This window comes from Topomyia yanbarensis, chromosome 3 (assembly GCF_030247195.1).
Source record: "Topomyia yanbarensis strain Yona2022 chromosome 3, ASM3024719v1, whole genome shotgun sequence".
Classification (NCBI taxonomy): Eukaryota; Metazoa; Arthropoda; class Insecta; order Diptera; family Culicidae; genus Topomyia; species Topomyia yanbarensis.
Genome location: NC_080672.1, coordinates 48,070,657 through 48,091,895, shown reverse-complemented (window position 1 = coordinate 48,091,895; position 21,239 = coordinate 48,070,657). Strand labels below are relative to the sequence as shown.

The following is a 21,239-nucleotide window of genomic DNA, read 5'->3' as shown; positions in this document are numbered from 1 at the left end:
TTCGTTGATACCTTTGGGATAATCGAATGTAGCCATCGTCCAAGTTCCCCATTGCTCCACGAGGTTTGCCAACTGTTGAGCGTCCTCTGACGACAAATACTAAAAAATTCGTTGAAGCAGACTGGTCTTTCGTATATGTCACCATTTAATGCGCCCGCCTTTGCTAATGAGTCGGCCTTTTCATTGCCCGGGATAGAACAATGAGAGGGGACCCAAACAAAGGTAATCTGATAAGATTTTTCAGATAACGTACACAAGGACTCCTGTATCTTCCCCAGAAAATACGGTAATTGCTTTTTAGGCTTCACCGCACGAAGAGCCTCGATAGAGCTGAGGCTGTCCGAAACGATGAAGTAGTGATCTGTGGGCAGAGTGTCGATGATCCCAAGGGTGTACTGAATTGCAGCTAACTCTGCGACGTAAACTGAAGCGGGATCATTGAGCTTGAATGAAGCGGTGATAGTATTGTTGAAGATACCGAAGCCAGTGGACCCATCGAGATTTGATCCGTCAGTGTAAAACATTTTGTCGCAGTCGACTTCTCGGAATTTATTATAAAATATATTGGGGATCACCTGCGGGCGTATATGGTCCGGAATTCCACGAATCTCTTCCTTCATGGATGTGTCGAAGAATACAGTAGAATCAGAAGTATCTAGGAAACGGACACGGTTGGGATTGTACGAAGAAGGATTGATGCTCTGTGCCATGTAGTCGAAGTACAAGGACATAAAACGGGTTTGAGAATTAAGCTCGACGAGTCTCTCGAAGTTTTCAATTACCAACGGGTTCAGAATGTCACATCGGATGAGCAATCGATATGAGAGTTCCCAAAATCGATTTTTTAGCGGAAGAACGCCCGCCAGCACTTCGAGACTCATCGTATGGGTCGAGTGCATGCAACCCAAGGCAATGCGCAAGCAACGATACTGGATTCTCTCCAGTTTGATGAAGTGTATGTTTGCAGCGGAGCGGAAACAGAAACACCCGTACTCCATCACCGACAATATCGTTGTTTGGTACAACCTGATCAGGTCTCCTGGGTGAGCACCCCACCATGTTCCAGTTATTGTTCGGAGAAAATTGATCCTTTGTTGGCATTTCTGTTTCAGATACCTAATGTGACATCCCCAGGTACCTTTAGAGTCGAACCAGACCCCGAGATATTTAAATGTGAAAACCTGGTTGATCGTTGCACCCATTAATAGGAGCTGGAGTTGCGCCGGCTCACGCTTCCTAGAAAAAACAACCAACTCAGTTTTCTCCGTGGAGAACTCAATACCCAGCTGAAGAGCCCAAGCAGACAAATTGTCCAAGGTATTTTGTAATGGTCCTTGCAAGTCGGCAGCTTTGGGCCCTGTAACAGAGACCACCCCGTCGTCTGCAAGTTGCCTTAGGGTGCATGAATTGGCAAGACAATCGTCAATGTCATTCACGTAAAAATTGTAGAGCAGGGGACTTAGACATGAGCCCTGGGGAAGACCCATGTAGCTAAATCGCGATGTTGTTAAATCGCCATGCGAAAAGTGCATGTGCTTTTCAGACAACAGGTTTAGCAAAAAGTTATTTAAAATTGGTGAAAGACCATGCTGGTGCAGCTTCTCTGACAGAATGTTGATAGAAACTGAGTCAAAAGCCCCCTTAATATCCAAGAAGACTGATGCCATCTGCTCTCTGTTAGCATGCCATTTGGATTTCTGTAGAAAGCAACGCAAGGCAATCGTTCGTCCCTTTGCCTTTGCGGAAGCCAAATTGTGTATCTGACAGTAAGCCATTTGCTTCAACCCAATTGTCGAGGCGAAACAAGATCATTTTCTCGAATAACTTCCGAATACAGGACAGCATTGCAATCGGCCGATACGAGTTGTGGTCGGAGGCTGGTTTTCCTGGTTTTTGGATGGCGATGACCTTCACTTGCCTCCATTCATAAGGGACAATGTTACCCTCAAGAAACTTGTTAAATAAATTCAACAGGCGCCTTTTTGCAGTGTCAGGCAGATTCTTCAGCAAGTTGAATTTGATTCTGTCTAACCCTGGGGCGTTATTGTTGCACGATAAGAGAGCAAGTGAGAACTCCACCATCGAAAACGGTGTTTCGTTCGCGGTATCGTGAGAAGACGCGGCGCGGTACGTTTTCTGTACCGGGACAAAGTCCGGACAGATCTTCTTGGCGAAAGCGAATATCCAACGGTTTGAATATTCCACGTTCTCGTTGGTACTATTATGATTACGCATACGTCGAGCCGTACCCCAAAGAGTGCTCATCGCTGTTTCTCTCGTTAACCCGTCGACGAACCGGCGCCAATAACTGCGTTTTTTGGCTTTCATTAGACTCTTCATTCGCCTTTCTAACGACGCGTACTGTTGATAGCTAGCGAGTAACCCGTCTTCCCGGAAGGCCTTATATGCAGTGGACTTTTCCGCGTACAGCTCTGAGCACTCTTTATCCCACCACAGGGTGAGAGACCGTCCATGGGTATTCGCGCTGGGTACTGGTTTAGTCTGAGCTTGATTCGCACTGTCGAGAATCAAGCCAGCCAAAAACCTGTACTCTTCCTCCGGAGGAAGTTCTTGAGTGGATTCGATTTTAACGGATATCGCGGTCGCGTAACTCTTCCAATCAATGTTCCGTGTGAGGTCATACGAGACATTGATTGTTTTCGATGGTCTTGAACCGTTAGCAATTGAAATCACGATAGGCAAATGATCGCTACCGTGGGGATCAGGGATCACCTTCCACATGCAATCTAACTGTAGCGATGTCGAGCAAAGCGATAAATCCAACGCGCTTGCGCGTGCTGGTGGTGTAGGAATCCGCGTCATTTCTCCCGTGTTTAAGATGGTCATGTTGAAATTATCGCAAAGATCTTGGATTAATGTTGATCTATTATCATCATGAAGACAGCCCCATACCGTACCGTGCGAGTTAAAGTCTCCCAGAACTAGCCGCGGTGCCGGTAAGGATTCCGTGATATTACAAAGCGTTCGGTGCCCTACCGAGGCTCTAGGAGGAATGTAGATGGAAGCAATGCAAAGGTCTTTACCTTTGATTAAAACTTGACAAGCGACAATTTCAATGCCTGGTGTCGAAGGGAGGTTAATTCGGTTGAAAGAATAGCACTTTTTGATCCCCAAAAGTACTCCTCCATAGGGGTTTTCTCGATCCAGACGAATTATATTAAAGTCGTGGAAGTTGAGATTTATATCGGAAGTTAACCAAGTTTCACATAATGCGAAAGCATCACATTTTAAACTATTTAGTAAAAATTTAAAGGAATCGATTTTCGGGAGGATACTTCTGCTGTTCCACTGTAGAACAGTGATCGAATCGGTGACCTCGTTCGATGACTTAGCCATCGAAGGATACGATCGCTGCAAGGAGGGGCCATTTAGTAGTCAATTGCTTCAAAAATGTTTGCACTATAGGGAGAAAACGTATCAGAAGGCTTTTAAGAGGATCAGTAACATTGAAAGCTGTGAAAATTAAGTCCACTATGTCAGAAAATTTCATTAGTCCGCTACTGGACTGAGTATCTGTTTGAAAAAAGGGGACACTTGGGGTTTTTGGTGTCCCTGGAAGTGGTGGGTACTCCTTGTTAGAATTAAAATTTCCAAGTCCTGGAGCAAATTGCTTCGGCTTTAGTGCATCACTTCCGTTGGATTTATTGATTGTAGTTGGCGCACTCTGAGTGGACGACACCTTGGCACCCTTACGGGGCAATGTAGGGGAGGCTGGATTTCTCCTCTTCCTGGATTCCCCTGGGTTAACCAAAGATGTTCCCTCTCGTGGGTCGTCAGATTCTTGCTCAACGCCAGCCAAAAGAGCAAAGGAATTTTCGGAAGGGACAGATGGCGAAGCATTCTTTAGCATTTCTGCATAAGAACGCCTTGAGCGTTCCTTAAGGGAGCGCTTAATTTTATCCCCGCGCTGCTTGTACGCAGGGCATGATTTAAGAGCATGTGAAGGGCCCCCGCAGCAAATACACTTTTCAGTTTCTTTGTCGCAAGAGTCATCCTCATGCTCTCCTTCGCATTTGCCGCATCGTTTCTTATTTCCACAATATGTGGCTGTGTGGCCCAACTGCTTGCAATTGCTGCAGCTCATGACCCGCGGTACAAACAGGCGAACTGGTAGGCGAACCCTGTCAAGGAGGATGTAGTTGGGAAGAGAGGACCCGGCGAATGTCACCCGAAGCGAGCCTGATAGAGAGTAGGTAGTCTTACCTCCCTCGGTGTTTGCGGTATACAATTGTTTGCATTCTAAGATCTTAATCTGTTCAAGAGAGGGGTCCTTAAAGCAGCCAACCCCGTGCTCCAACAGTTCTTCGCATTTCAGGCCCGGTTCGGACACTACCCCATCGATTTCACAGGCCACACAAGGCACGTACGCTTTAAATTCCCGTGTAAAGCGCTCACAGCAAGCAATCGCGTTTGCCTGGCCGAGATCATTCACTAGAACACGTATCTTGTTTGCCCGAACACGTGTTATCTGAGCTACTGCCGGGTAATTAGCAGTCAGATCTCGAGAAAGTTTTAATATATTAACCGGTTTCTCTCCGGTCCGAAAATATACCACCCATGGCCCAGAGGAACCTTCTGGGTACTGCTTTATACGGGGAGCAATGCGAGTATTAGGGGGATCAGGGACTTCCATGATTACATCAGATGGTATTTCGCCCTCGGCCATTTAAGCACGAGGGCAGAGCGTTATATAAACGGGAATGTGTCTTATTATTTGATTACAAGGTAGAGTAAAAGTAGGGAAAAGGAAAGAAAGCAAACGAGGGAAAAAAATAAAGCAAAACTTATCTGCAAACAACGTCGATTGTTCCGCACCAGCGAAAACAATGTGCTGGATTTACTTTCGGCACCAGCAGAACGACAGCTAACGAACGAACAAAGGATGACCTTGACTCACTAAAATTTACACACCGAACACCACTGTGAAATATAACGATCCGTTCCGTTCAAAGGTTGGGAGACGTATGATAACCGTTTCTTGTACACGTTTGCTTTATAAGACGGAGCCAAGCCTTGTTAGAACTGTTCTGCGCCGAGATTACGTTGTAGTCGTGGTTGCGGTCGGTCGTACATGCAACCTAGACCAGAATTAATAAAGCGAAGACGCAATGAAATCAAAATATGCCTAATGGAGAAAAACCAGGACAAATGAAGTGTTTTCCTCGACATTACAGGACACCATGAATTCTAAGTAAGTTTCGAAAATGAATGAGTTTCTGAAATCAAAACCCTTTATTTACACGCTCGGTAGACCCTAGGTGACAGGGTGGCCAACATAGTTATAACAGGTCGGACTCGATTATCCGGAGATTTCAAGTTAATCTCGCTTCGGATAACCGAATCACCTGGATAATCGAGTCAAACTTTTTTGTGTGTTATTTTATGAATTTAATCTTCATTCGCGAAGGAATTGGAAATAGAATGATTAGGGTAAATTTTCCTATTATGGTAAATGAAAATGTACCTATCTTGACACTAGTCGATTTTTTCAGAATTTCAAGGTGTGATTCCTATTTTCAGTTGATTTTCATTTATTATTTATATCGGTAACGAGTTAACGGTATGTAGTAGTTGTTTATAGCTATATGTGCAAGAATTCTAAGACAGACTTTCAATAGGGTGTGTCCTTTGCAATACAGGTCAAACTCGATTATACGGGGCTTCCATTTTCCAGGGTAAATGATTCTATTACTCTATACTCTAGAAAAATAAAGTAAGTAAGTAAGCTGGGGGTCGTCTGCTTCTTGGCTCCAATTTAATTTACGTAGTGGTGTCACATATCACAGCTAACGTTTCATTTAACCCTCATTCTAGTTAGAAAAGTGCGCGTTGTCCCTCTACAAAGAGATCCTTGTTCTTGTCCTTGTAGCATCATTTAGTTGACCAATGTCGTACCGGATTGTTAGGTGTAGTCTTTGTAAACACTCCTACTCATGTTTGTCACCAGCGAAGGACTACCAAAGGTTACGTAGATGATGGGTTCCCGGCCGCCTCAGCGAAAAGTACTGCTGGCGCCCTCTTTACATAGCCTAATATCCATCCATTCCAATTGTATGAATAGGTAATTGAAGGCAGTCTTATTAGTTTTCAATAATATTGCCAGGCTACGAAAATATTCCAAAATTTCATTTTCACCATTAACAGAAACTATCCGTGGCAGCACTGCTTCGGCGGAACACAATCAGATTAATTGTTATAACTTCTGTTCTACCGATAATATTTATAACTTGTAATGCTCAAATGAAAGATATTAGTACCAGTTTTTAGCTTTACTAAACAAACATATGTTGTGTAAACCAAAAGTTGTAGTCGTTTAGAAACGTGGTTGTTTATTAACAACATGGGCATGAAGGGGTTAAAGCTGTCATTCGAATTCTGAGCAGGAATCAATTGTTGAAGGGGATAGTGGGAGAAGAGATTGTGTCAAAGTCCACTGGAACTCAGACCAGGATATTCATCAGGATCAGACCTTTACACCGAAAACAGGAACATAATTCTCTCAGCATCTTTAATAAATCATAATCTTCTTAGAATTCTTTCTTGAGAAGGATTCTAAGAAGCTTTTCTTTAGAATCCTGCATGACAATTCAGAGAAAAAATGTAGAAATAGGGATAAGGATTCAATGGAAATTCTGAATTAGATTCCATTGGAATGCTAAGAAAACTTCGATCAAAATCCTGGAAAGTATCCAAACACGATCCTGAAAAGCACGGCAACATTACCCAAGAGGGTGCAAGAAACTGACCGAGTAAAGTAGGTATAATGACATTTTAAGTGCCAAAAAAGCCTGCAGTAACCGATGTATGTATTACGAGAAAAATGTAGATACTTTTAGTTTAAAACTAAAAAGTTGCAATTTGGCAACACTGCCGCTAAAAACTTTTTTTAGATTCCTTGAACAAATCCTTCAAAAATCATCTCGATGATTGCTTCTAGTGCAAACAGTACCAGAGGTACAACCCGAAGAAAAACTATTTTTTCCGAAGCTACATATTTTTTAGGTAGGCCAAAATTTGAGAGGAGGTTAATCGTAGACCCCCCAAATCCCGAAAAAAGTTTTATTGACAACAATGATCAAATTGGCACTATAATCACACATACTAGTTGAAATTTGAATTTTTTCGAAGCACCGGGATAATCCAATCGCTGGATAATCGAGTCCGACCTGTACTAGAAATTCAAATCACATAAACTTCCGCATAGAAAATGGTTGTGCTCGCCACACACTCCTGTTAAAATCCATAATACCTACTCAATTAAAAAAATGGCAAAAAGTTTTATTATGGTACAGGTATATGGGAAATTCCTTTGACTGCGTTATAACCAACCTGTAACTCGGGAACCGAACGTCAGGTTGGGATGAAATTCAAAAGCAGCCAATTCCATGATTGCATCAATCATTTAAATTTGGGAGATGGTGGAAATCGTACAAGAATGTTCTGAGAAATAGGTGTGAAATTAACTCTGAACATTGGAAAGTTCTCCGGGGCATCATGATCGTCCTAGGTGGCCAATGTGATCATCTAATCTAATAATTTTAATATTTTTAATAAGTTTTGCATCATCTTGATATGGTGGTACCAGTGTCTAAGAAGATTTACAGTGTGATCGCACTTCTCAACCAGTGTACTGCAGTGATTCCGGAAGCGGATGTCGGATCAGAATTAACTTCAATAGCCTTTCATTTGAGAAAATCGGTTGGGTCATCTCCGAGTAACCGATGCGCGATTGTTGGTCGCATACATACACACACATCGGACGAAGTAAGTCGAATGGTACAAGAATTTTGACCCTCTGGACCTCTGTCAAAAAATCGATTTTAATAGTGGTTGTATAGCCTTTCTATAGAAGAACGGCAAAAAGGTTTATATGGGAAATTTATGTGCGATTAGATTATTTTACTCATAACTCCGGAACCAATACTTCGTTCATATGGAATTCGGCAGCAATCAATGTAAATACTATAACCTTCATTTAATACTAAGTTTGTAAGAATCGGCAATATATGAGAAACTGGGATGAATATAGTTTCGGGACCTGGCCATTTTCTCGGATCTTACGTAATACTCATCGGTTCTCAATGTGGTCAAAGATACTTTGATTTGCAATTAGTGATCAGAACCAACCATTTCAAGCAATTTGGAACTCATTTCCAATAGTTTTGCATAATTTTGATATCATTATTATACCGGTTTGTATGTGAATTTCGCATGTGATCGCATACTTTCAGCCCGTATATAAGAACCAGAATTCCTATTCGAATGAAATTTAATAGTAGCTAATTTAAGAAAATCGACTCAGACATTTCTATGAAGCAGATGTGCATTCCATTCAAAAACTCAGCCTCTTTCCGGAAGCTTCCGGTTTTGCCAAAGGTGTTCAAAGTGGTCAATGTGGGTTTCATGGGACATCAGTAAGTGGAAACTATAAATCCAAAGCATTTGAATTTTTTAGGTAACATGCTGGTACCAATTTATATGGGGATTTCATGCGTGACCGCTTCAACCGTTATTCCGGAACCGGAAGTCGGAATTAAATGAAATTCAATAACAACCTTACAACTTGTACCTTTCATTTAAGATTGAGTTTGATAAAATCGGTTCGGCTATCTCAGAGTAACCGATGTGCAATTGTTGGTCACATACATACACACTAGGCTGGCAACTTTTGTGAACTTTTTCCGTAACACTGCTAAATCAAGTGGTAATTAGCTCTGCAAACCATATGCCAAATATGGTTTCCTGTAGCTCTAGTTCACTCACAAGAGTTTAAAAGTTTCTATGGTGAAATATTTGGAAAATCGGAAGCAAAAAATCAAAATTCAATGAAAACTTCCACAGTTCGTTTGCATACCCCCTAATCTTCAGGTTGTGTAGCTTTTTTAATTACGAACAAATTTGTTGAAAGTTGCATGATGATTGGAGGTTACTGTACAACGTTACTTAACTTCGAAGAGCAAAGCAATTTTTGAAAATGTTCTATTCTAAGCATGTGCGATAGATCTAAATACTGGTCGCAGTGGTTCGTCTCCAACAAAAAAGCATGTGCGAAAAAGAGAGGCAGCATCTAACATCATATTAGAGTGTCTTTTTACCACAAAGTCGGATCAATTTGCATTCTTCTGCAATATTGATCCTTTCATCTTCAGCTATACATCTGAGAATTTTAGGGTACATAAGACGATGCTGGCATTTTTTACTGAATTTATTGTTTCCATTGCCATTGTTTCTAACATGACGTTGGTTATGTCGGTGACATTACCCACCTACATTTTGTTACTCGTAGCCTTGTATTTTTGGCACGATTTTCGCAATTTTAAAATAAGAATTGGTAACAAACACATACAATTCTCATAGTTTTCACAACATTATTTTCTGTCACTTCCAGCTACTACAAAGACCCGGTCCGCACTGCAGAAACGATCGACGAAGACGGCTGGCACCACACCGGTGACATCGGCCAATGGCAGCCGAACGGGACACTCAAAGTGATCGACCGGAAGAAGCACATTTTCAAGCTAAGCCAGGGCGAGTACATCGTTCCGGAAAAGATCGAGAATGCCTACATCCGCAGCCAGTACGTGGAGCAGGTGTTTGTGCACGGCGAGAGCTTGAAGGTTTGTACAGTGTTGCTAGTCGGTTGAAGTTGTATTATTGCAATATGAACATTTTCACAGAGCTGCGTCGTTGCGATCGTAGTGCCCGACGTCGAGGTGATTAAAAGCTGGGCTACAGATAACAACATTCCGGGAACGCTGAGCGTGTTGTGCAATAATCCGGATGTCAAGCAACTCATCATGAGTGACATGATTGCCTGGGGCAAACATTTTGGACTTCGATCATTCGAACAGGTGAAAGAAATGGCTTGTTTATCGCAACGATCGATGAATTCGAATTTCGAATTTACCATTCCAGGTTAAAGACATTTACCTTCATCCGGATCCGTTCTCGGTGCAAAATGGTCTGCTAACCCCGACGTTCAAAAGCCGACGTCCCCAGATAAGAAGCTACTTCGCGCCACAATTGGACGATATGTACAAACATCTGGACTGAATACAATCGATATAGTCTGCATTGTAGTTGTATGTGCGTGTGAACGAAAGAGTGTGTTCTTATTTGTTTTACTGAGTGCATGTTGAGCATGAAAAACCCTTTCACTGCGGTGTAGCGAATTCAATTACTACTTACAACCTCAATACCAACCAGAGATATCCTAAATTACATAAACATTGAAAGTTCGGCGAGTACTTTACCTGTAGTACATACAATGTAAGAATAGACTTTTTTTTAAATTTGACGTAATCAAACAGGAAATAAAACTAAAAACAGAATCTGTTAGCGCATAAATCGTTTTCTATTCGCGCGGCTGGGCTCCCGATTCCGACAAGTTAACCCGTTACCCTGCGGTCGCGGCCCGGTAGACGACAGACCAAACAAGTGACTAGCGCGAGAAAAAAGTTTTACTTTATCTCGTTTCCTGTTGACAAGGTATGCATTATCAAACTTTTAACATCACGTTTGTAGGATCCAAAGCGATACCAAAAATTACTTAGTTGTTACTTAATAAATTACAGCAAACCGCAAGGATCAAACCCCTAGGACAAAGCAAACTAATTATACGTGAGGCAATTGTATTTTAGTAGGAACTGATAATGAATAGTAAGAAATTAAGCTTTGAGTCAATTTCGAGTTCTTATGATGTTACAGTCCCGGAACCCCCTTTCCCGGGATTAATTACTTGAACGAAATTCTTTCAAGAAATGCATGATATTATTACTAGAGAGCGTGTGATTGAGGTGAAAAAATAAGTTATTACTAAATTGTGTCAACCATTTTCTACTTTTCCTTACTGGGTAAAAACATTTTGTTGATTTTACGTACTATCGATGAGCACTAGTCAAGTATTCCTGCGAATTCTATGTTTCCTTCCAATAAATTCGTTCGTGATTTATATTCTTTCATTTTGGTATACCTGATACTATAAGCTATCATTAACAAAATTTACTTATGAAACGGTCAGCGGTGAAAATTTTACCTAGAATGAATTTTCAAATATCATTAGCAAATTTAATCCCAATATGAAAGATCAGGACATTTTCGAAACATTACCTCGTACGATCAAATAGGCAACTTTCAAACTTTTAAAATTGTAAACTGCATGAACGTCCAATACCCGCAGTACAGACAGCTTTAGTTTTGAGAGCGTGGTTGGACAACAACATATTGTTAAATCTGGTAACATTTTTCAATAACTGATAACCAAAAAAAAAAAAATTAGAATCAAACAATTTTACAGTAAAACTCGTTATTATTTTACTAATCAAACGATGCATCACAGCACACACTAATTAACTACCCAAAGCATTCAGATACAACAAACTACGAAGCTAAGAGAGTAGATCGTAAAATTAAACTACCACTAGACGATATTATCGAGCCGGAATAAACGGTTAGAATTGAGATCGTTGAAGTAATTACACAGAAATCTTTTACTGGACGCCTACTTAATCTATAGAATAAATGCAATACGTAGTTAGTTGAAACAGTCGTGAATGATTAAAATCAACAGGAACACTTACGTGCAGATTTTGTTTTCGATGGTAAGATTGAGAAACCCCTTAGATTGAGATTCGTCTTCTCTTACCTTTACCTAACTGTAGAAAGCTATGTTGAAGCTTATAATTATATTGATATAGGTAATATGACGTTAACGCCAAATTGTGGGTGAATGGAGAACAGAGAGTCTAGTTCAGGAATCAGATTATATTGGCTTAAATGGCACGTCTAGTTTTGTATGGTATCCCGAGCAGAGTCTAATAACAAATTGAGAACTAAACTTGATGTTGTGATGTAGTAGGGAATGATTGCTCAGGTTGTTATCATTTTGGTCGTTTTAACGGTTAAAAGATCAAAATCGAAAGCAGAAAAATTGCACTATGACATCAAACAGAAAACTATTTAAGGTATCAGTGAAAGCAAATTGAAAACTTATTGAGATTGTGAAATATTTCAGTGATAACAAAATAAGGAATCAATTTGATGTTTGTCAAAGAAATAGAAACAAACATTTTTTCTAAAAATGTAAGCACATCAAAATGAGATCAAAATATGAAGTCATATCTGAAAAAGTTTAAACTGATATCAAAATAAGACTTCAGTTTGATGTTTGATATCAAAATATGTTGTCTATTTGCTGTAATTTTGATGTTGGACTTTGCTCGGGATGTTAGGCTCGATGGAACTATCCAAGACTGTTCTCAACCCCTGTTCGGCAGTTTTCACGCCGCCACCCGCGTTACGGCTTGGTAAGACAAAATTGGTGTCGAAGAGGATCAGTTGAGGTTGTCTGACGTATTCTTGATGGTCACATCATTAGCGTTTCTGCATTAGAATCGACAGACAGCCTTAGTTGATTATAGGATTAGGGGATATTTATAAAATCATATATAACGTCTTTTTCTCTTCAGATAGCACGAATATCGTGCTTGTAGATCCCTTTGAGCGTCATGAGGGAGTTCCGACAGAAATTGAGGATTCGATGAAATAGATCTGTTCTATGAGACGGTCGACCGACGGCGTCGAAATGCCGGAAGAGATGAGCAGCGGTAAGCGAGTTTTACAAGAGGGAATAAGACACTTACTACCATTGAAATGAAATCTGTAAGTAGCACTATCAAACATATAATTCCAGGAACTTGCGCTGGGCCTGTGGCCTTCGACTGGCATGATCTATTCTCATTGGGTCGGAAGACTTCTTGGCTGGTCGGTGGATATGTACTCCTACTTGCAAATTGATCAATTCGCTTGGGTGGAGGACATGTGGATCCTGCTAGTTGTCGACTCTTTTGAACTTACGTATGAGGCTAGTTCAGGAAAGGAGTGCTGGACTGGCACCTAAGAGATAGCTAATTATTCAGGACTTGTTCTTATGATTATTTAACTCGACCAAGCACACCGGCTCGCAGAAATGATCTAGTCCAACCAGGTGGACATTCGGTTCGAGTAAACTTTATGGGGAATCGCGGATAAATATTTTTTATGTCCTTATGGGCAGAGATTCTCTTTTTGAAACCCTAAAATACCTTCACTCGTCTAGCTACTCAGAATAATGATAATAGAAAAATTGAGTATTTGTCTGGTCCATAATATAATGAATACGTATATTGACTAGAACAGGGATAATTGAATTCTGTTATAAGATAGAGATGACACAGCACGGTTGTTTTTTCACTATATTAAATAAGCATAGTGGTGTTACAACATGATAATTCAATCTGATGCAACAACCATTTAAACAATCATTAATACACACTAGAACAGAAAGAATAACTGGTGGAATAGCTGGAGGGAATTTAGTATTCGTGGACATCACGGTTGACAGCACTCTCTTATTTACTTAATAGTCGATTGATCCGCTTCAGACCTAGGGGACCCAAGAGGAGATCAGTAAGAAGACAGAAGTGGAATCAATGCGAAGTTTTAATTGCATCACTAACGACTTAGCACGCGCTGTTAGGATCAAGATACCTTGGACTAGACAAAATAGAGAACTTGACGTTACACACTTCGAGACAAACAGGCGCAAAATTTAGACCGGTGCTTACTTGGCAGACAGTTGCCTCTTCGTTCGATTTTGCAAATTTTGTCTCGCGGGACGGACCGAGATCCTCGGCCCTATTCTGCGCGGCGTGTGACGTGACACGACTAATCTCACCTCACTTTACATGACTTTTCTCACCCTATTCTGAGAGTCGACTCGGGTGAGGTGAGATTCCCCATTGCGGTTAAATGGGCGTCTCACGTCACCCGAAGTGACTCTTCAGAATTGGGTGAGAAAAGTCACGTAGAGTGAGGTGAGATTAGTCGTCTCACGTCACACGCCGCGCAGAATAGGGCCGCCCTTAAGCTATAAGCTGGAATCTTATCAGCCCGCTAAAAAATGTAGGTGCTATCAAAATACTATAACTTCGATGTAATAAAATCATTACCTTATGGCTTTACATAAATTCAAACTTTCTTCAAATTTTTCTCTTAAAAAAGTCTGTAACCCCTTAGTTCAAGTGAGCAGGAGATAGACTTTAAGCTGAGATTTTCAATGCGGTTTTAAAGGACGATAGAGTTGGTTTTTGCTTAATTCTTAATTTCTAACGGTAAACTATTCCAGTAAAAGGATATCAGCAGGTTTTTGCCACTCAGCTTTTTATGTGTTGGGATGGTGAAGTGGCAGGTTCGCTCCTGATGTGATAGTCGGCCCTATTCTGCGCGGCGTGTGACGTGAGACGACTAATCTCACCTCACTCTAAGTGACTTTTCTCACCCAATTCTAAAGAGTCACTTCGAATGACGTGAGACGCCCATTTAACCGCAATGGAGAATCTCACCTCACTCGAGTCGACTCTCAGAATCGGACGAAAAAAGTCACGTAAAGTGAGGTGAGTTTAGTCACCTCACGTCACACGTCGCGCAGAATAAGGCCGAGTTGCATGTGTTCTAGGTTGATCTCCGCAGAATGCTTGCATCATGAGCTACTGATTCTTAGTTGGTAGTTAAACGGTAAGTCGTGCCCCATTATCGAGTTTCGAACGATTCTATAACATTTCTCCGAAAGCCATTCCCCAGAAAATTAAATGCCGAAGTTTTTTCCCCAGAAGCATATTTTCCACAAAGTTCCAAATCCCTGAAAACTACTTTCCAGAAAATACCAAATCAAAAAAAAAAAAATCTCAGAAGGAACTATAACCCAGAAAAGTTTTGCCAGAAAATACCAAAACTCAGAGAATTATTTGACCGCAAATTCCGTTTTTTTTCAACCAAGCTTGTAACAATCATTTCATTTAGATTATATTCACATAAACGCAGGGGCATATCGTAGAAGGTAAATTTTTATAACCCGAAAAAAGAGGCGACTGACCGTAAGGTTAAAACTTCTAAAATCTAAATAAAAAATCGATTTAATCCAACTATCAGTGCGATGAGACATTTCTTACACATATCACTGCTGTATTATTCATTAGTTTGCCGAGCACATACAAAGTTGGCAAGCAACTAGATGTAAGATAAGCACAGTTTTGATTCCTGCACGAATAACACTTCGAATAAACTGAATAAATTAAAGAAAAATAATAAAACAAAATAAAAATTTAAAATAATTATGAAGCGAAAAAATAAAAAAAGTTATTCATAAAATGGATTACAAATAAAATTAATAAAATAAATCAAATTAGCTCAAAAGAAAATAGAAGCTAACAAACCGTCATCCAATAATAAAAAACTGACTAAACCGAACTAATAAAATGAAGAAACCGAATAAAATATATGATCTGGAAAAATTAACAATTTAATAAAATGATTAAAATAAACCAAGCAATAAATATTGATTTAATAAGATAAATAATATGAATAATATGGATAAAACTAACCCTTTCATACCTAATGTCTATGGCAGCAGTGCTTCAGTCAAATCCAATCAGAACAATTCAGAACAAACTTCAGTTCTACGGATATTTCTTGAAATTATTAGCGCTCAAATAACCGGTGATAGTTACAATTATTAGTTTTACTTTTATGTGAGGAAATCTTGTCTAACTCCAAAGCTATAGCTGTTTGAAAATGTGGTTGTTCATAAAAAACAGGATATGCAGAGGGTTATTAACAATACATCAATAAAATGAAAAGAATGAATAAAATAAACAAAATGAAGAAAGTGATAAAACGAATAAAAATGTTTTCTTTCTATATATTTAATCATTTTTCATTTCGTTTGCTTTTAAACAATAAAATGATTGAAATGAGAAAAATCAACGATATTAAAAAGTAATAGAATTAATAGAGTAAATTAAATTGTGTCAAATTAATGTTCTAATTGAAATGAATAAAAAATGACTGAACAAAATTAGTCAGATTTTTAAAATGAATAAAATGTGTGAACCCGAAAAATAATATAAAATTGCACAAAACGAAAAAGTAAATAAAATAAATTAAATGAATGATACGAATAAGATGCATGAGATAATAAACTGATCGGAATTCATACAAAGAATGAAATGAATACAATAGATAAAATGAGCTGAAATGAACAAAATGAATGAAAAGAATGTTAAATGAAAAAAATCATTAAAATGAAATCATCATATATTTAAAATAAGTCAAATATTTAAAATGATTAACAGAACGAATATAATCCATGAAATGAATGATCTAGAAAAAATGAGTATAGAGATTAAAATTTAAAAAAGTTTTGAAAAACGCTCAGCATAGAATTGAATTAAATTGGAGTTGATGTAGTTTTCGGTTTTTAGTCATATGACTCTCTTTAGTGAAACGTTTCAAAAAAATAGCCCTTCATCTTCTGAGGAAAGCAGGGTTTGAATATAACGTTAGGCCTTTCAATTTAAAGTAATTTCGTTAAGACCGGTTCAGCGGTTGCTGAGATAATTACTTGACATTAGTGCACATTAGACTGCCCAGGAAAATAATGAATTTTTGAAAACGCAATCGGCCCACCCCTGATTCGATTCCTAGTCTTACCAGGAGTACTTGCACTAAATTTGAAGCAAATCGGACAAATCTAGCTATCGGTCCAACGTGCTTGAAGTTTGTATGGGATTTTTCGACAATTTACATGGAGAAAACCCACTAACTCGCATTTTTGCCGCTAGGTGGCAGTGCATGTATCGTATTATCACTGTAAGTGAAAACAAGAAAGATAATTTAATTGTCTACAACTTTACCAAAGACTGCTAGTGAATCCGGCTTTGTTAGAAGAAGATATTAAACTTTTAACGAAGTGGTGTCTGAGTCAGTTTTGCATGGGGCCTAGCAGTGCATGGTTGTGTATCTGTAATCGATTCCCACAAACTATGCATTTTTGTGAAATAATCGATAGGTTTAGCCCAATAGTATGTTCAGAAGAATTATAAGACATAATACGAGTTATGTTTTGGTTGGAAAATTTTAGTTCCAACTGTGACCGCATAGAGGGCGCCAACACTAACTTTTCATAGAAAAGAGATAGACTATCAAGATGTTCGGAAGAATTATTGGAAAATGCCTGTTTTACAACTTTGTGGAATACACCTAATTTCTATCTCTTTCCGTTGAAAAATTAGTGTTGGCGCCCTCTACGTGGTGAAATGTGGAACTAAAACGTTGTAACTAAAACATGGCTCGTATTATTTACTACAATTCTTCTGAACATACCATAGAGCTAAATCTTATGGTTATTTAATAAAAATGTTTAGTTCGCGCAAATCGAGTACTGATATACAACCATGCACTGCTAGTCCCCATTCAAAACTGACTCAGATATCACTTTACTAAAAGTTTAATAACTTCTTTTAGCAAAGCCGAATTCACTAGCAGTCTTCCGCAAAGTTGTAGACAATTAAATTGTCTTTCTTATTTTCACTTACAGTGATAATGCGATACATTCCGAATAAGATTTTTGATTTACATCAATATTTTTCCCAATTCAAAGCAATATGGATGCATTCTTCATCTTATCAACAATTCTGAGAAATTGTTATATCTAATGAATGAACTTGAGCAAAATTTAAAAAAGGCGCATCTCATTTATTATTTTCCAAATCAGCAAAAAATAAACAATATACACATTTCTACCACCAAATTTATTTCGCTGTTCAAATTAGAAACTGTCCTCATTCCACCATACTTAAACATAAACATAAATTCCATTTTGAATCCGAAAAATCTAAAAATAAATCGATTTTCAAAAATACAAGATGACTTTCAAAATCGAGCCACTTCCACTTATATTGGAATTTCCGAAAATCTTTGGGATCGAAACTACATCACCAATTTTAACAACGTCCTCGCGGTGTTCAAGGTATGATCAAAGCCAGAGGTAGAATCTGCTCGTACATCCTACCTCATCAAGCTTCGCTAGCAGTATCTCGTGGTTAACCATCTGGAGTTTACAGGATATTTTTTTCTGTGCAAGGCGATGTGACACTAACTAGATTCGTCTCAACCGGATAATAGTATACATCAACGTCAAATGAGCGTTTTTTAGATATCGATAAAAATGGAATCAGTTGGTATCCAAATGAAAAACGTCTATCAAATTCCAAAACTTTCTTTAAGAAATTATTGTGTTTTGTCAAATAGTTTTAGAAGAAAGTTGCGTTTCTCTTATTGACGATTTCCGTGCAACACCTGCTGATATTGGAACATCGAAACCTCGATTAAGTTTCAGTGCGATAAATGCCTTATCTGACCGCAATAATAATTTGCAATAAAAAGCGTAATTTTTATCAAAAATGGAAAATGAAATTGTTCACCTGTGGTACTCTTGTATTTTTAAGTCTGTAAGTCAAACGGGCTTGTGTCACTTTTTCGATTCGTTCCTAGATTACATGGCTTGCTTAAAATGAAATATACTGTAAGTGATTTACACAGGTTTCTTGAATGTCTTCAACATTATAATCATACTTTTAAAATTTTCAGAGCATTAGGGGGGTTATAGACCCCCTTGCCCCCCGTGCTCACGCCAATGATTCCCAATACGAACAATTTTTGTGCTTAGTGTACGAGCACACCCTCCTTCCCTTGAACTCATCACGACACGGCAAGCAGAAAAAAATCAATCTTGCCCTCTGGCAACACCTCTTTACTAGTGCAATGATCAAAACGTTTGTAATGCTTACCGATGAGGAAAAATGTCTCACAAGTTAGATAAAGGAAAAGTTCCGGTCTTGAGCTTCAACCTAGCAGAAAGTTCCTCCTTATCGTTCTTCACGACAAATGTAATTGTCATTTTTTCTTAGTGTGTAGACGTCTTTTTGAGAAGTGCCATAATGTTCCATCATTTGATTAGAATTCTGTCTAGTTTCTGTCAAGATGCTGGCTCAAGTTAAACAAACGATTACGACTGAACCCAAAAATTTCTAATATGCATATTCAAAAATAATTATAATTTAACACTGGTTTGCAGGAATCAAGTTTCTACCGATAAATACCGATTTTTTATTCAAAGTTATAGTATATGAAACCATCTGGCAACGCTACCTGAAACATTATTCGAGAACTGAAAAACACTAAGGACGGTAACCCGTCTAAATAATCCACCAAAGATTAATTCGACATGGATGGTGAAAGATTTTCCATGTATGACGCCATGATTAATCCGGTTCCACCCCAGAAAAAAAAATCGTTTCGGTTAGCTGAAATTGTGCTTTGTGAAACATTAAGCACCGTGTCTGGAAATACATATATTTAAAGATGAACATACTAAAACAAGGAACCGAATGAAGCCAATACATAAGGAAGTCAAATAACGTGTGGGAACGGTAAAATGAAGAGCTAATAGCAAATAATTAACATTATTCAGCTTATATCAAGACTTATGTTGGAATAACATGAAGGTATACCAACTTTTTTCATTGCTTTAGCAATTCATGCTAAATTTTATAGAAATTATATTTCAGCTTGTTACCATATAGCCCAAAAACTGTTGAATCTACCACCTCAAAGCTCGGATGAAGTGAGTGACGCATCATTGCAAAAAAAGTAGTCTGTACGAACAATTTCTGTGCCTAGTGTACAAGCAATGATTTTACCCCAACACGAATGCAAAACATCGCAATGCAGAGCTTCCTAAGCGATTTCGGTTTTTGTATTCGATAAGGTGGTGCGATGTTTTCGATAGGAACCATCAGTTTGACAGATAGATGTCGCTTACAGTATCGAATTCGGTAGTGAAATACAACTACAATCATAATTAAAGTTAATGTATACTAGTGTGGATTTATGAATTGGTGTAATGAAAAAAGAAGAAGCCGTTTGTAAATGCTTTAATTTTTTTTATTTTATACCTAGGTAAAGTTATGTTTTCGTTATTTGCAAACATTCCGTATTGATAGATAATCTTCGCAGATTAATGAGCTGACTTATGAAAGGAGGTATAGGTACCATAAAAATAAATAGGCTTCGTTTGCACGTTCCCTCCGTTAATCGGAGAAAAGATTCCGCGACTTAAAAGTTGTTATGATTGTTTTATGAAAAACATATTTTCAATATGAATATTATGTAAAAAAAACATTAAGTCGGAAAATGCGGGGCACTTTCCAGGACGTCTAGTCATGCGGGACATGTTATTTTAATCCGGGACTGTACCGCTTAATCCGGGACGCTTGGTCACTTTATCTATAGGGGAACTGCGAGTAAGATAGACACATAATTATATATCTCGCGTACTTTTTGAAATGGACCTATGTGTAAAAGAAAGCCTCTCTTTGTTTACTTTCTCTTTCGATTATCACGGATTCACTATTAATCTTTCCAATAATTTTGCAGTACATTTTGGTAGAGTATGATTTCGACTAGCATATTATTCAAAAAGCTAAGCAACAAACGCAAATGTGACCGTGTTATAAGCGGAAGAGAAAGTAAACAAAGAGAGGCTTTCATTTGCAATGTCAAGTTTTGTATGTATGTGATTTATGGACTCCCAAACGGCTTAACCGATTGCCGTAAGGATTTATACCTAGTAGACATTTGTTATGGGGCGTGTTTGTGTGCTATTGTTTGGGAATTATCTACCCGCCAGATGGCGCTTCGGAACAAATTGAGTTTTACTACTATTTCGTTGAAAGTCGCAGCAACGCGCGATGGGTATAAGCTAGTAACTATTACAGGTTAAATGAACACTATCATTGTAGATAAACTTGAATTATAAAACACATAGTAGCCCTTGAATATTTATTGTAGAAATAGGTGTTTTTTATATTTCTTCCTCATTTCGATATTCTAACTTTGAAGCGACATTTGCGTCGAAAAACTTTTAAATTGGTAAATTGAATACGGCCAAACGTTTAAAAAATATGTGTACTGGTGAGGCAAGACGGACAGTGCGATTGATAGAGTGAACTGGTCTAATAAGCCCCCCTTAAGCAGAAATAGCTATATTTCAACGTTGGACACTATAATCTCCGAGGTAACTAGTCTAATTTATTGCTATATTAATAAGAAAATTGTTCCCACAAACTTTTCTTCATATCTTTGGTTTCATTCGGTCTATAAACAATCGGTGAGATGCATTTTGAAGGAAATAAGTCAAGGAATCTAGACAAAATTGTTATTTTTGGTTACAGTGTTGCCAAATATGCTGTATTTCCAGTTTAATGTTTTCGCTATATCTCAGTAACCAAACAGAATGTCAAAATTCTGAAAACGCCACTTTGTAGAGATTTTTTAGACAA

At 38.5% G+C, this 21,239-nt stretch overlaps 1 protein-coding gene across 12 annotated transcripts in view; it reads left to right on the top strand.

Annotated features, from left to right (window-relative positions):
* LOC131693268 (long-chain-fatty-acid--CoA ligase 6) overlaps positions 1–11,599 on the top strand; it is a 95,543-nt gene extending 83,944 nt beyond the window's left edge. For all 12 annotated transcript variants that reach the window (XM_058980978.1, XM_058980972.1, XM_058980976.1 and 9 more), the window contains 3 exons: positions 9,410–9,638; positions 9,699–9,872; positions 9,937–11,599. In XM_058980978.1, coding sequence (XP_058836961.1) covers positions 9,410–9,638; positions 9,699–9,872; positions 9,937–10,074 — 541 coding nt within the window. In that variant the 3' untranslated portion in view covers positions 10,075–11,599. The remainder of the gene's footprint in view (positions 1–9,409; positions 9,639–9,698; positions 9,873–9,936) is intronic.
* Positions 11,600–21,239: the final 9,640 nt, after the last annotated feature.